The 13,707-nt window shown below is 31.3% G+C and overlaps 1 protein-coding gene across 1 annotated transcript; it reads left to right on the top strand.

The window, feature by feature from the left end:
- Positions 1–367: 367 nt before the first annotated feature.
- Positions 368–6,598, top strand: LOC121128343 (uncharacterized). Its single transcript, XM_040723925.2, has 7 exons — positions 368–469; positions 530–796; positions 1,931–2,161; positions 3,408–3,570; positions 3,632–3,832; positions 3,897–4,162; positions 4,838–6,598. The coding sequence occupies exons 1-7, from the start codon at positions 368–370 to the stop codon at positions 5,234–5,236; spliced, it is 1,629 nt and encodes a 542-aa protein (XP_040579859.2). The 3' UTR covers positions 5,237–6,598.
- The last annotated feature ends 7,109 nt before the right edge of the window (positions 6,599–13,707 follow it).

Genomic DNA, 13,707 nt, shown 5'->3' with positions numbered 1-13,707 from the left:
AATAGAATGCAGGAATGGATAAGTGTTTTTAGGTTCTAAATATAAAGAAATTAGAGATATATTCGAAATTGAGTCATTACTTCCACTGTACTTGACGTTTTTCTAAGAATGTATTGATCTAAAATTTTGTGAAAAAAAAGCAAAGCACTTTTGGGAGGAGAAAGTCATGGTGATTACGTATAGTAATGTACATAAATGTTACTTAAATTATTAATACTATAGATATTCATCAAATATGAAATTGTAGAAAGCTCATTGACTTGACCGTGAAGACATATGTAAGCATAGAAGGCACATAGAAATAAACATTATAAATAACTAATTCAGCTTTTCTTACATTAGTGACATACTAAAGTAATTTCTTGTAATGATATTATCCCTTGAAGAAATCACTTCCCGTAATGTCTTGGGACTATTATATTATGTGCTTCACAAAACAAGAAAATGTCTCTCATCTAATTCCAAACTTGTAAGGACCACTCACAGAAATCCGCAACTAGCTTTATTATTAATATTTTCCATCCCTTAGATTGTTCTTCAAAACTACCTTTGCACCTTTACATCTTCAAAACACATGAATATACTTATGAGAAAAGTATTAGCCCTTGGCTTTTCAATAAATGAAATCCAGGATATTATACGGATCCTTCTTAATTTATCTGCTACAGAGCTTGTGGTACCTGAATCTCTAATAAACTCAAAGGAGGACCTGAAATTGATTTACGAATGTTTGACAAAGTATTCAACTCAAGAGTTACAATGTTTTCAAGTTTCCTATTCTAAAAACATCCAAAAGGTAATTATGAACAAAAACGTAATAACACAAAAATTAATTGTTTCTAAGTGTATTTAATTTTGATTTCCTGGAAAGAAGTATTGAGAAATTTTCAATTCCTTTTATTTCATATTGTTGAACCAATGAGATATGTCATTATACATAATTTAAGTATATGCATTAAACATAATTGATCAACATATCGTTGACCCACTGCGAAACATGCTAAGTGGCAAAATATTAAAAATAATGAGATGAATAGCCGTTTGGGGGTAAGCATGAATCGAGATTTTGACTATTTTTTTTTTGTCAAAAAGCAATCAGAAACAATAATGTGCTATGATCAAGGATGTCATTTTTGTAATGAAAAAACTAAGAAAAAGAATAAACAGCCGTTGCTCATACTCTTTCTTTGTTTTTGTTCATTATTTAATGGTCGTCGGGGAGTTAACTTCTGCCTCTGAAGTATTCATTCTCGTCAATCCTTGGTATATATTTTTTTTGGACTATTAGCTGCAGTGGTGTGCAATCCCTATTACTAGCTTTTAACAAATATATTTATAACAACAATATTTTACTTCAATAGCTTCATGTACTTACTAGTATACAGTAACATATTTAGTGAACTGTATCCTCTCTTAGTTTAATAAAATAGTTATATATCCTTAAAATATAAACTTTATTATACAATCCTATAATATAGTTTGGCACTGAATTTAAGGGGTTTTTGCTTCCAAACATGAATTATCTGGTAGATGCACGTTATAAATTTGGTATTTATAACAAGTATAATTTATTATTCTAATAATGACAGCAAAGTTTGAATCTCCTAGCTTCAATATTGTCGAAGATATAGTCACCCAAATATTGAAAGTTGAATATCTAAGTTCAAGTTTTTGTGTAGATTGTATGTTTTCGCACGGGCTCAATATTATTTCAATTTGCATTGTTGAGACTATTTCTGTACCATTTAAACTTAGTCTGGCAATGCTAAATCATTCAATTGGAAACTAATGAAATCATAAGTAGATTTTAAAAAAAAAATTGTATTATTTCTAGATAGAAAAAACGAGGATGAAGGAACATCATTGCAAAGATGATGATTATAACTTTTCAATTATGAATATGAATAAAATTATTATAAATCATATTCAGAATATGGTACATTTAAGAAGTGTTAGTTTGAGAGGAGTGTGTGACGACTTACTCCTGGGTGCAATTGGAACATCTTGTCACAAAATTCAATATGTCGATGTCTTTGGCTCAATAAACGTTTCCGATCTTGGTGTACAGAACTTTATTTTCCCTGAGTTTATTTGTAACACTGGTCAAGTAAATCTCTCTAATAAGCGCGTGAGGACAAATCTTGCTACTAAATTTATTCAGGTAGATATATTTATTTATTATCATATCGCTAAGGTAAATGTGCATACAATGCATAATTTTTTTATTGTTACTGTACATATGTACATAATCAAGTGAATTAATTTATAAGTTTTAAAGGTTCAGTTATAAGCACAATTTTTTTTCGGCGCTTAATTTATCAATGTGCAATTTGATTGGCTTAAACTTGATCCTAGATCAATCTCGAAAAAGATATAAAACAGGGCGAACACAAAAAATCAAACATTTAATCATCAGGAATTCATTCAGAAAGGTGGTTGAAGCTCTTTACAATGAAGGAAAGACGCCGTTGCAAATTCAGCGGCACTCTATAATCCATAATACCATTGAATATACGATATAGAAGCTTCGTAAGACTGATAGCTGTGATGACAAGGCAGGAAGTGACACTTCAATGTCAGCAAGGACTCAGAGAAACACGGAAAAGGTTCAATTAAAAATGTATCGGAACTGCCAGAGATTGATGTCCAAAATGCGACAGAAATAAGCATTTTTGAAGCCATTGATGCATAATTGGTTTTGACATTATTTGAAGATGAAACTTCTTCAAGCCATGTTAGGGTCAGAAACTAATAGAGGCTATACGACACACAAAAAAAGAAATGGAGAAGTCCGATAATTTGTTGAAAATTTGTAGGCGGAAGCTTAGCATTGTCTTTAGTGAGGAGAAAAAATGGAGTATGGATAAAAGAATTAACCCCTTGTCCTCCCTTGGCTTAATGAACATTATTCAAATAACAAGAAAATCGTTTTCCAACAAGATGTAGCTACAATTCATACTGGTCAAAAATCTCAGAAATATGTGAGAGAAAGAATTCCATTTTGAGAACAATAGATATGGTCTCCTTTGACTCCAGAGCTCAACTCCTTTGATTTTTTATATAGAATAATCTAGATTCAAAGGTTAAGGATCATTCTTATCACTATTAGGTATCTCTCTGCAATCCCATCGTAGAAGCATCGGTGGAAATTTCATAAAAATACACCCTTAGAGCATGAAAATCTTGTCACTCTCGTTTGTAGAATGTATTGTATAGCAAAGGCAGATATATTGAATAAGTAGTCTATACAAAATAAACCCAGAAATATTGTCTCGAGTTTTTATTTTTACTGTTTCTCAAATATAATTTTGTCACATTAAATATCCGGTAAAACCATTTTTTTACAACTTATGAACAGCTCTATACTTTATACAATCACTGACTATTAATATTTAATATTCTTTTAGTTTTTTGGAATTGATGGAACGAATGTAACAGATACTAGTGTGATAATGCTTTTACAATTTTGCCCAAGACTGTCTAATGGAGGTCATATTATTAGTGACGCCCTTGGGTGTGCTTTAAAGATTCTTCGGCAGAAGTTAAATATAAAAAACGTACGTATAAAAGGTATAACGAAACATGTAAATGCATTTAATAGGTTTAATAAATCTTTATTTCCTCATCAAAGAATTATGGTGGGGCTCTAATTCTTTTAAAGGAAGTGATATAAAGGAATATAAAGATATTTTAGTTCCCGAATATGTCAATATCATTAGATTGGATTTTGCTCAAGAAGAAGATATGAATGACATGCTTCAACTATTTCCCAATATTCGAGAAGTACATCTTAGAAGTTGCTTTTTTAGTTTTAAAGATAGTAATCATACATGTTAGTCACACATCCTTTTTCTCAAAATGATATACATAAATTAAGATACTTATACTTTTGATAGGGAAATCCATACGAAGACTTCACATTACTGACAATATTGGAGAACCCATCAATCTAATGAATATATTATCCAATTTGATATTTTTAAGCGATTTCTACGGCACAGTATCCATATATCCGGAAAAATGTCTTGAAAATTCGCACAAATATTTGAAAAGATTGCATTTGAAGCTCATTGAAAGACATTCGTTTGACGCTTTTACAAAATTAGATTTGCCATCTTTAGAATCACTTGAATTGGATTTAAATATTATGGAGAAAGACATGGTAATTTTTTTTATACACAACCCATATACAACTTTACAGAGTGGGGACACAAAACTTGCTGTAGCATTTAATTACGATTTTTCCATTATAATTTTAAATACGAAATATCATTACGCAACCAAACGACAGCTGGAACAACAATAAATAAGTTTTGTTCGGAGTTTATGAATGTCATAGCGACAATTAAAATACGACGCTCCACCGCACGGGTTTCAGTGCCAAGAAGGCTGCAGAGACTGTTAGCATCTCCATCTGGACTGAATTACAGTCCTATATAGCTAAGAAGAACCAAAACTTCTGCAGCTACAATAAGGCTGACTTCTGGTCTGCCTCCATTTGGCCCACCTCCAGCCCTTGCCTTAACCTCTTTGACTTTACAGTTTGGGCTGTCATGATGACAGGATGGTACGCCATAGATACTGCCTCCATCCTCAAGTACTGCAAATTGTTCGGCGACGTGTAAGGGATGTTATTGCTTGTGAAGGAGACATATTGAATTTTTAAAAAAATAGCTATATATAGTATTTAAACATATCACAAATAGGTGTTGAGTTGCTTTCTTGATTCCATAACAACCACATGTTTTTTGTAACTTAGCCATGGTACTGCAAGTTTTGGGTAACCTCTCTGATTGTTGCTTCTATATCACAACTTTTAAAATGAGTGTAATTTCAGGAATCCGAGATTGAATTCAAGTTCAAGGACAGCGTGTTTAAAAATGTGAAATATTTGGGAATGTTTGGTACGAGTCCGTTTGATGACTCCCTTTCTTTACTCATTCTATGGCTAGAGAAGCACTTTCCATTTCTTTATCAAGCCGGACCAATAGAAAATTGGGTGCAAATTCAAGATATAAATGAACTTTTTGACTATTTCAATTCAAGGTCTACAGTTTTTGTGTTTAGGCATATTTACTATAGTAAAGTATTACAGAACATACGGGAGTTTACGATATCGAATACTCCGGAACTCTTCATCGATGATAGAACAACATGCAAAATTGGCTCTAATACCGTTAATAATAATTTTGATTGGGATTGGAGTGAAGATGGAACTATTAAACTATTGGAGTAAAGGGTAATAATTATCGTCAAAACTGCATAACCCATAAATCCCATATAAAAAAATACATACTCGAATATATATCTTAATTCGAGAACTAACTTTCCCTTACATGTTTTTTCATTAAATTTATGAAAGAAGTGAAGTTATTTTTTTATTGTTTTTTACTAATACCTAAATTTTTGCTACTTTTTTATGACTCACGCGCCAGAATTTTATAATAATTCACGTTATTATACATATGGTATAACTTAATACATGTACGGGTACTTTGCCCAAGGGCCACTTTCTGAATGGTTGCATTGCCGAAAAAATAGTAAATATAATTATTGATGATGATTCATGCTACAAAGATAAGTAATTATGATTCTCATTCATGCTTCGTTTTATCTATTAAAATTTGTGTAACTTACACAAACTATAAAAGATGAATCTTTCAACTGCTTTACACGTTTTGGAATTATTAAGCATGATTGAACAATAATTGATTCATTTCTTTATGAGAATGCTTCTACAGTTGGTTGGAGCCGCTATTAGAACAAAAATTTTAGCAACCGTCCTTTAATTAAATTAAAAAGATATAAAAATGTTTCAAGAAGAGAGGGAGTCCAAAAATCAATCAATGATTAAGACTCAAGAGACAATCCGAATGAATCAATCGTTTCGATCGATTGTACTGGAGATCGTATGCACCTGGTCAAGTCCTGATCGATATTTCTCTATTCCAAGGTCGTCCTTGAAAATATTAGTATGAAATATACCATATATATTATTTTTGTTCGGCAATGTAGCATTCAACAAAATATCCTAGACCCCTTAATATAACAAACTTGGGAACCGGCTCCGGAATGTATTTTCAAGGGGTGAGGGCGCCGTTGGACTTTTGTGAAAATTTTGACTGATTTTTTTATTTTTATAAATGCCAAATTATAATTTAGAGTTTTTTTTTCAGAAGATATTTAATTTAATTTTAACAAATAATAACAAAATAAGGGAAATTGATTTCATCCATGATCAATTTAATATGATGGCAAATCTAGATATATATTCCAAATATTGTTTTTTTATATTGTCTTGAATTTTATAATTAATTCTGTGAAATCTTATTATATTTTCTTTACTTTTAATTTAAGAGTAGTATATATAACAATACCAAATATTAATGAACGGAATGATAATTAATCATGCATTGATATATACTTTTAAATACTAAGGTTTTTACATTTTTTATATTATATTAAACATATATCCATGTTGAAAAAAAATATGATTCAATTGATTGTTAAATGTTCGTCTAGTATTTCATCTTTAATTTTTATAAAATAATTAAATATTACCCATAAACGTGTTGTAAAATAAAATTATCAACTACTCTTCAAATTGTCAACAAGGTGCAAGAATGGATACAAAAGTGCAATGTGAAAATTTATAACTCTATCTTTCATGAATATACTTTTGAATTTCTGTAGGACCCTGGATAGAAGAGGACATCTGTGTTTTTTTTTAAAAGGAGGAAAAAGGTAATATCTACAATCTACATACATTGTACAAATTTAGAACACCAGTGATTTGATGTGTGGCTAAATAAGCTAAGATTCATTTAGGTAAAATTCGAAAGCTGGTCAAATGATCGTATTCTTTTGTACCTTTCACACAGCTTTTAAATATGTCTTGAAAAGGAAAGTCCAGGATTATATTTTGGTTAGGAAAAAACACACACCATAGAATGGAACAAAGTAGCTCAATGGACAGCGTGATCGGAAGGAATTATTACCTTGTACTCAATGTTCGATACTCAGATGTTCCTGGAGAAGGAAATTGATAAAATCGTGTGTATTTCAGGGATGTTAAAAAAAAGAAACCAAAAGTCAACATGGTAACCTTAGAAGTTTAAAAAAATGTTTTGGAGGAGAGCAGCTTATGTATCATAACGTTTCATTAGATCAACTAAAATAAGCTGTGACGACGGAGAGGGAAATAAATATGAACATCTGGAAGAATTACCTCGATGGTTATCCTCAATTCTACTCAATGTCCAAAAAAGACAAAATCTGCAACAAATCCTCAAGGTTACTACTCTCTGTATATTATTAGCAAACAAGAATGTTCAATCAGGCTTGGAATATTATTGAATGTAGTTGAAAAGGAAGTTCACTACTACTCAGGAGTTAAATAATAATGACAAAAGCTAAAGAAAATAATATTCATTCTTCAGATTACTAATTCTACTCAATGTCCAAAAAAGACAAAGAAATTAAAGCTCTGCAACAAATTCTATTGGTTAATCTCCGTCCAGTGGTTTGAGATCAGGGATCTGGGGTGATACTTGAGGTTTTTTTTGTATCACAAATGGTTCTTCTTCATAACTCTTTTACTTTCCCCTAGCATCTTCGACCATCTTTGATACCGTAGACCGGTCAAAGGACTTCTTTTTTTTGGGAATTCAGCCATAACCATGGCCGGGTGGACTTCAAAAAGAGTTTTTGGCAGCTCAAATGCTTAGATTGACCCCAAGCAAAAATTTAACGTTGTATTAACGTAAGCCTTAAGTTGTCTAAACGTCGTCTAAATGTTAATTTTGGTTGCTCCAGTGTTAATACATGGTTGTGCAAGAAAGTTGTCTAAGTGTTGTATTAACCTTATCTAATGGTTAAAAACAACTTTCAACTAACGTTGTCTAACGTTATCAATTTACCATTGGTGTCGATTTTGCTGGCGAAACTTATGGCTCAAGTAGCCTAGTTAAAAAAATGGCTTTTAAACGGTTCTGAGTAATTTTCTGGAAGTTTGTACAGGTTCCGAGACCTGTAGTGCCTTCTTTTTTTCAACTAACCTCTACGGCTGCTTTTGCACTGAGGAAAAACAATCAGATACCAACATTGACTCCTTTCATCAGCCATTTAGATCGAAGGAAAATTAACCTCCTCGTAAAGAAAGGACTGAATGTTCTCAAAAGTTCAATTTTGTCTCCACACTTAGACCTTTGTACAAAGCTGTTGGAAATCTTCTGCACGAACATTAATACTTTTATAATTTGAAGAGAAACTATTTTATTGCCTTTTACAGGGGAAATGAAGAAAAACTTATTAACACCATATTAATGGAAAAGAATAGAAAAAAATGAAGAATACTTTAGAATTGAGAGTTGCTCCTTCACTTTTTCTTTTTTGCGTCTCTGTTATTGTTCCAGTAGTAAGTGAAGAGTTGATTCGAATAAATTCTAATAAAAATCCTGTCATCAGATGGGTACATTGAACTAACAACTTGGAAGCATGAGTTCAAATAATATAAACATTGAATCATTCTATTCCACATGGAAGAATGGAGAGTCATCACATTTTCCTCAACAAGGAAAAATACATTCCGGGAGCGATGCCTCAGAGGAATTGTCCTTCCCTGGAGTAGTTGGGATTTGTCCATAAAATATGTGGAGTCATAATATCCAGGATTCCAGGATGTGTGTTTGCTTTAGAATTACTCTGTCTCTCCTGTTTTTATATCGTTTTAGCCTTTAGGAAATGAATAAAAGCGAGATGATGTCCTTGCATGACAGTCAAATGACTAGGAACAGCTCAAAGATCTGAAAAAAATGACTAATAGAGCTCTAGAAAAAGACAAAATACAATTTTTATATAGAATAATTATAAAGATTATTTAAGATACTTTCCTTATTCGTTATTATCTAGGTTGTACTCGGTTTAGGTTCAGCGGTTCTATCGGTCCCGGTCTCGGTTCTTTCATGTAAAAGGTTTCAGTCTCGGTTAGCTTCATCGTTCTCGGTTCCGGTCTTTGGTTCTTTTTAAGTTAGTAGAAAAATTGGGCCCAGGAAATGAAAATATAGGCAAACAGGGCCGGAGCGACCTTATACGCAGAGTGCATAGTACCCCAAGTTCCAACAGGACCCTGAAAACTGTATAAAGGGGCCTCACTTCAAAATATATTAGTGTAGGGGGGAGCTTTGCATAGGGAAGTTTTGGAACCCCTGGATTAAGAAATATTATAGTTATCATATTATAGGGGCCTGACTTGCATAGTAGCGGACCTGGATCCATAATCTACCCCACCCCTTTCCTCTTGTATTTACATTTTCTAGTGCCTAAAACCCCATTGCCAGATCCATAAGAAGCCCTTAGCTATTTGGAACTCAGATACAACTCTATCACCCTGCCAATGCAAAAAAATCATTGGAAAACTGCATGCAATTGCATTAAAAAAAACTCAGAAAATTAACTTATTGATTAAAGCTAATTTATTTTTTATAATATATATTTTCTTTTCTTTATATATTCCATATTGAAACAAAAGCACTAAAACCGAGACTGATAAGCAATATATTGCGGTCTCGGTTCGACTTTGTCGGTTCCGGTTCAAGAACTGGAACTGTTTGAACTGCTAGAAACGCAAGACCACTAAGGGCACAACCTTGATTAATATAAATTAGATATACAGCGTCTAGACATTCCCTGCCTACAGTTAATATAAATTTTCTGAATATAACGTAAATCATAACAATAATCTATTGAGCAGTTGAATTAAATGTCGATAATAAATATTTCGTTGTATATTTTAATCATTTATAAACGAAGGATTCCTTACATTGACTCACTCTTTATACTCAACCTTAGCAGCTCAATGTTGGATCTACATAATATCGAGTATAGTACATTCTTTGGGCAAATTTTTTATAAAATTATTGAAAAATAGATCATCCTAGCAACAGTTTTTAATTCTAGGATTTTAAGATGTAGTAATTGAGAATGATAAGTAAAAGATTTCCGTTAATTATTTTAACTTTTATATTGAGTCAATTACATTTCATATGATGTAAAATAATATTGATCTAATTTAGTCAACTTTTTGATATATTCTTCAAAAAAAAAAATTTCTTTTTTTTCTAATTTATAAATTGTATATATTTGCAATGCATCTATACTCCTCAGTTTCAATGATTGGGCTGTTTGTTCAAAGTCCCATTGTGTTTGTAATTCCCTGTTCACTAACAGTATTATTAAAATTATATTTAAAAGAAATGAATTTATATTATATGACCTAAATATTATTTGTAAAAATTAATTAGGACTAAATTTATTGTTACTAAAAGGGTGGATACTATTATTTTCTAAGGGATTTCGAGAATTATTAAGACTTTTATGTGTGATTAAAGTCCTTAATACTATAACAAACTCTCTAATTAAGACTCTGAAACTGTTAAGCATTAATTCCTCAAATAAACAATTTGCTTCATTCAATTAAAAGCAATAGTTTTTGATTATTTAAAATGATATGAGTCCAATAATGGGTTAGGCACTACTAACCGTTATTTAAAATTTTCTTTTATCCATAAGTCCTTGTTGTGTTTGAAGTCTTAATTACGAATCCGAGTCCCCAATTCTTCTAGTTTTAGAGGAAATTAAACTTTTGAAAAAAGAAGGTACAAACAGTATTAGAATACATATCCCCTCATAAGTTGTTCTTTCTAGTTAAAGTATGTAAATGAACTATTTATTTAAATAGTAATTGAGACTTAGGAACTACATGGCCCCTTAAAAAATAAAAAGAGTCTTTAAATATCTTTTACTCTCTCCCCCAGTATATGAAAATGATTTTTATACCACTACAAATAATTTTGAATCTGTAACGTAATTACAATAAAAAATTATTCACACAGCGTATATAATAGATGAAGGGAAAAAGTATTTTCGTAATTTTCTCTTTATTTCAATTTTTTTAAAGAAGTGTTACAATCATCCGATTTAAGCCAAGTATTCTTTGTTCTATTTGATAATTTGTTAACAACAAGAATTCAACTTCATAATGTCTTTCTGGTTTCATAATTCCCTTATCCCTAATGGCAAAAAAAATCGACAATAAATTTTCGTTGGCCTCTATTGAGACCAAAATTTTCCCCAAGCGTGTTGGTCATATATAGAAACAGGTGGTAGTCACTTGTTGCCCGGTCGGGACTGCAGAATGGATGCAATATATCTTTCCATTGGGGCTCCATAAGCTTCTGGGGCTTTATCAAAGATGTGTACGGCCTGGCGTGGTCATGATGAAACACGATTCCTATCCTATTCACAAATGCTTGTCGCTTCTGTATGCAGAATTAAGCGTTTGACCATAGGGGAGAAGCTCATAGTAGATGATTCTAGTTCAATCCCATCAAACACACAGCATCACCTTCCTGACAGTCAATACTGGTTTGGCTACGGTCTGGGTAGCTTCGTTGGCTTTTGACCAAGATCTCTGTCGCTTTACATTGACGTAAGAGATCCATTTCTCATCGCTTACCCCAATCCGCTTAAGAAATGAATCGATTTTGTTTCCCTTTGTCTTATCATACCTTCTGCAAATCGTTCAAAACGTCTAAATGATCGATGTTCAGCTCCTAAGCAATACTACGACTCTTAACATGAAGGTCTATTTCAATATTTTCAATGATTTTATTGATATTTTTGACAAAGTTCATGGGGCATCATTCACCTCCAATATACCATAACGAAATTTTGCAACACAAACCGAAAGAGTATCAGCCCCATATACCACATAAATTTTCTTGATCGCTTTCACCACGTTTATCCATTTGAGGTAGTAAAAATTTAAAATGCGAATTTCTTCCTCTGAGCCTCCATACTCGATGCACGATAATTCACAACCCAGTGCAATGCTGTCCAAAAAAAATAATTGTAGTATACACTCACACATTTAAAACGTCTTATCGTATGATCCAATGTGACCAATAATGAACAAGATATACTTAGTTAAAAAAGTGTGGGAAATGCCAAATTACTTTTTCTCCAACTCAGTATATTAATAAATCACTCAGATAAATACTTGAATTTCAACATAATCTTCTGTATTTATAAAGAAGAGAATGTGCAGTGTTGGGTTTTCCAGACCGAAATCCAACACTGCAAATTCTCTTCTTAGACCATTATGTTTTTTGTTGTACAGAATTAGTTCGGTACGACAAAAAAGCTCGGTCTGGAGCGGTCTCAATTAAAAATTTGGTCTAGATCCGTCCAAAGGAAAAATTCGGTCTAGAACGATTTTAAAGACTATTTGTTTATAGCATATTATCATATGTTTTTTCAAGTACAATTACATTAAACGAAGTTTAAATAAAGAGGGAGCTCTGATTAATTTTGATCCTGCCATTCCTCATATGTATACAGTATTTTATCTAGAACTTATCGTATACTTTTGAGATTAAAAAAAACAAAAAATGAATGACAGTTTATCAAGAAAAAAAAATGGTTTCTATATCGGTCCATAAAGTGAGACGGAATAAAAATCGGTCGGTCTGAACCGAACAAAAACATTAGGTGCTGGACCGAATATCAACACTTGGGTGTATGTCCTTTATGTGTGCCCACACTGTTGGACCTAGGAGGTTGTAATTTTGCATTGGTCCCTATTTTTAACCTGGTTAGGCTAAGTGATTTGCATTTCAAAATAACAACTTTACAAATTACTAAGTTTTCTAAATTTATTCCAAATCCAAAAAGTTATGGGCAAAAAAAAAAATTCCTTAAAAATTGCAATTTTGTTTTATTCAAATGCAATAAAATCTTCTTCAAATGAAATATTGGAAGAGTAAATAAAATAAAGTTTGTAGAATTTTTTTTTTTGAATCATAAAAATTGATGTTTAACCTAAATATCTGTTTTTTTCGGAATTTTTTTTTTAATTTTTAAATTTTTTTTTCTCATTTTTTAATAAAACGCCAATTTTTATTTTTTCTAAAAATATGCCAAAAAACGATATATTTTTAACATAAAATTTTAAATTCCAAAAGTATGTTTAATTTCAGGATATTTTTCGACAACATTATTCTTCGTAACTTTTTTGCATTTGTTTTAAAAAAAAATATTTCTTACCGAATTTCGATTTGTGAATTTTTTGAAGAAAATAAAAATTTGAAATTTCATCAAGAAATATTTTTTGTTGTATATATGTTGGTATGTTATTTCAAGTTTATAACCCAATATTTTTAAAAAATTATAAATTTTCGGATTACCTTGATATAGTTTTAAGAGTCCAAGAGAATTATCATTTTCAGGATCTTTTTCGACAACAACGAAATATTCATATTGTAATTATTATTATATGTAGTATATAAAAGTATTTTCTGAATAATTTTTCTTAAACATTTTCAATGTGATTTCCCTCTCTCTCCTTAGCCTGAGCAACGCCGGGTAATCCTTTGCTAGTATTACATATATTTATCTCTCACACACCAAAATGATTAATTATTAAACGTAATCAGTTACTCAAACACTTACTGAAGATATAAATATTAAAGCATTTTGAATATTCAATTTAGAAAATTAAGAAATGGTAAACGTTGGTTGTTAATAATTAATTAATTACACCCATTCCAATCCAATTTAGGTTTTAGTAAAATACACATCTTATACATTTTTTTATAAAAATCTAAGCAATAGAACATTCTCTCATTTTCCCAATATCAGAACAATGTT

Source organism: Lepeophtheirus salmonis, chromosome 13 (genome assembly GCF_016086655.4).
Source record: "Lepeophtheirus salmonis chromosome 13, UVic_Lsal_1.4, whole genome shotgun sequence".
Classification (NCBI taxonomy): Eukaryota; Metazoa; Arthropoda; class Copepoda; order Siphonostomatoida; family Caligidae; genus Lepeophtheirus; species Lepeophtheirus salmonis.
Note: the sequence above shows the minus strand (reverse complement) of the source record. Positions and strands in the feature narration are given on the sequence as shown.

Coding starts and splice junctions, on each gene's coding strand:
- LOC121128343 (XM_040723925.2), top strand. CDS start 368: ATGATATTATCCCTTGAAGAAATCACTTCCCGTAATGTCTTGGGACTA. Junction 470..529: donor TCTCATCTAATTCCAAACTT/GTAAGGACCACT, acceptor TCCATCCCTTAG/ATTGTTCTTCAAAACTACCT. Junction 3,833..3,896: donor TAAAGATAGTAATCATACAT/GTTAGTCACACA, acceptor TACTTTTGATAG/GGAAATCCATACGAAGACTT.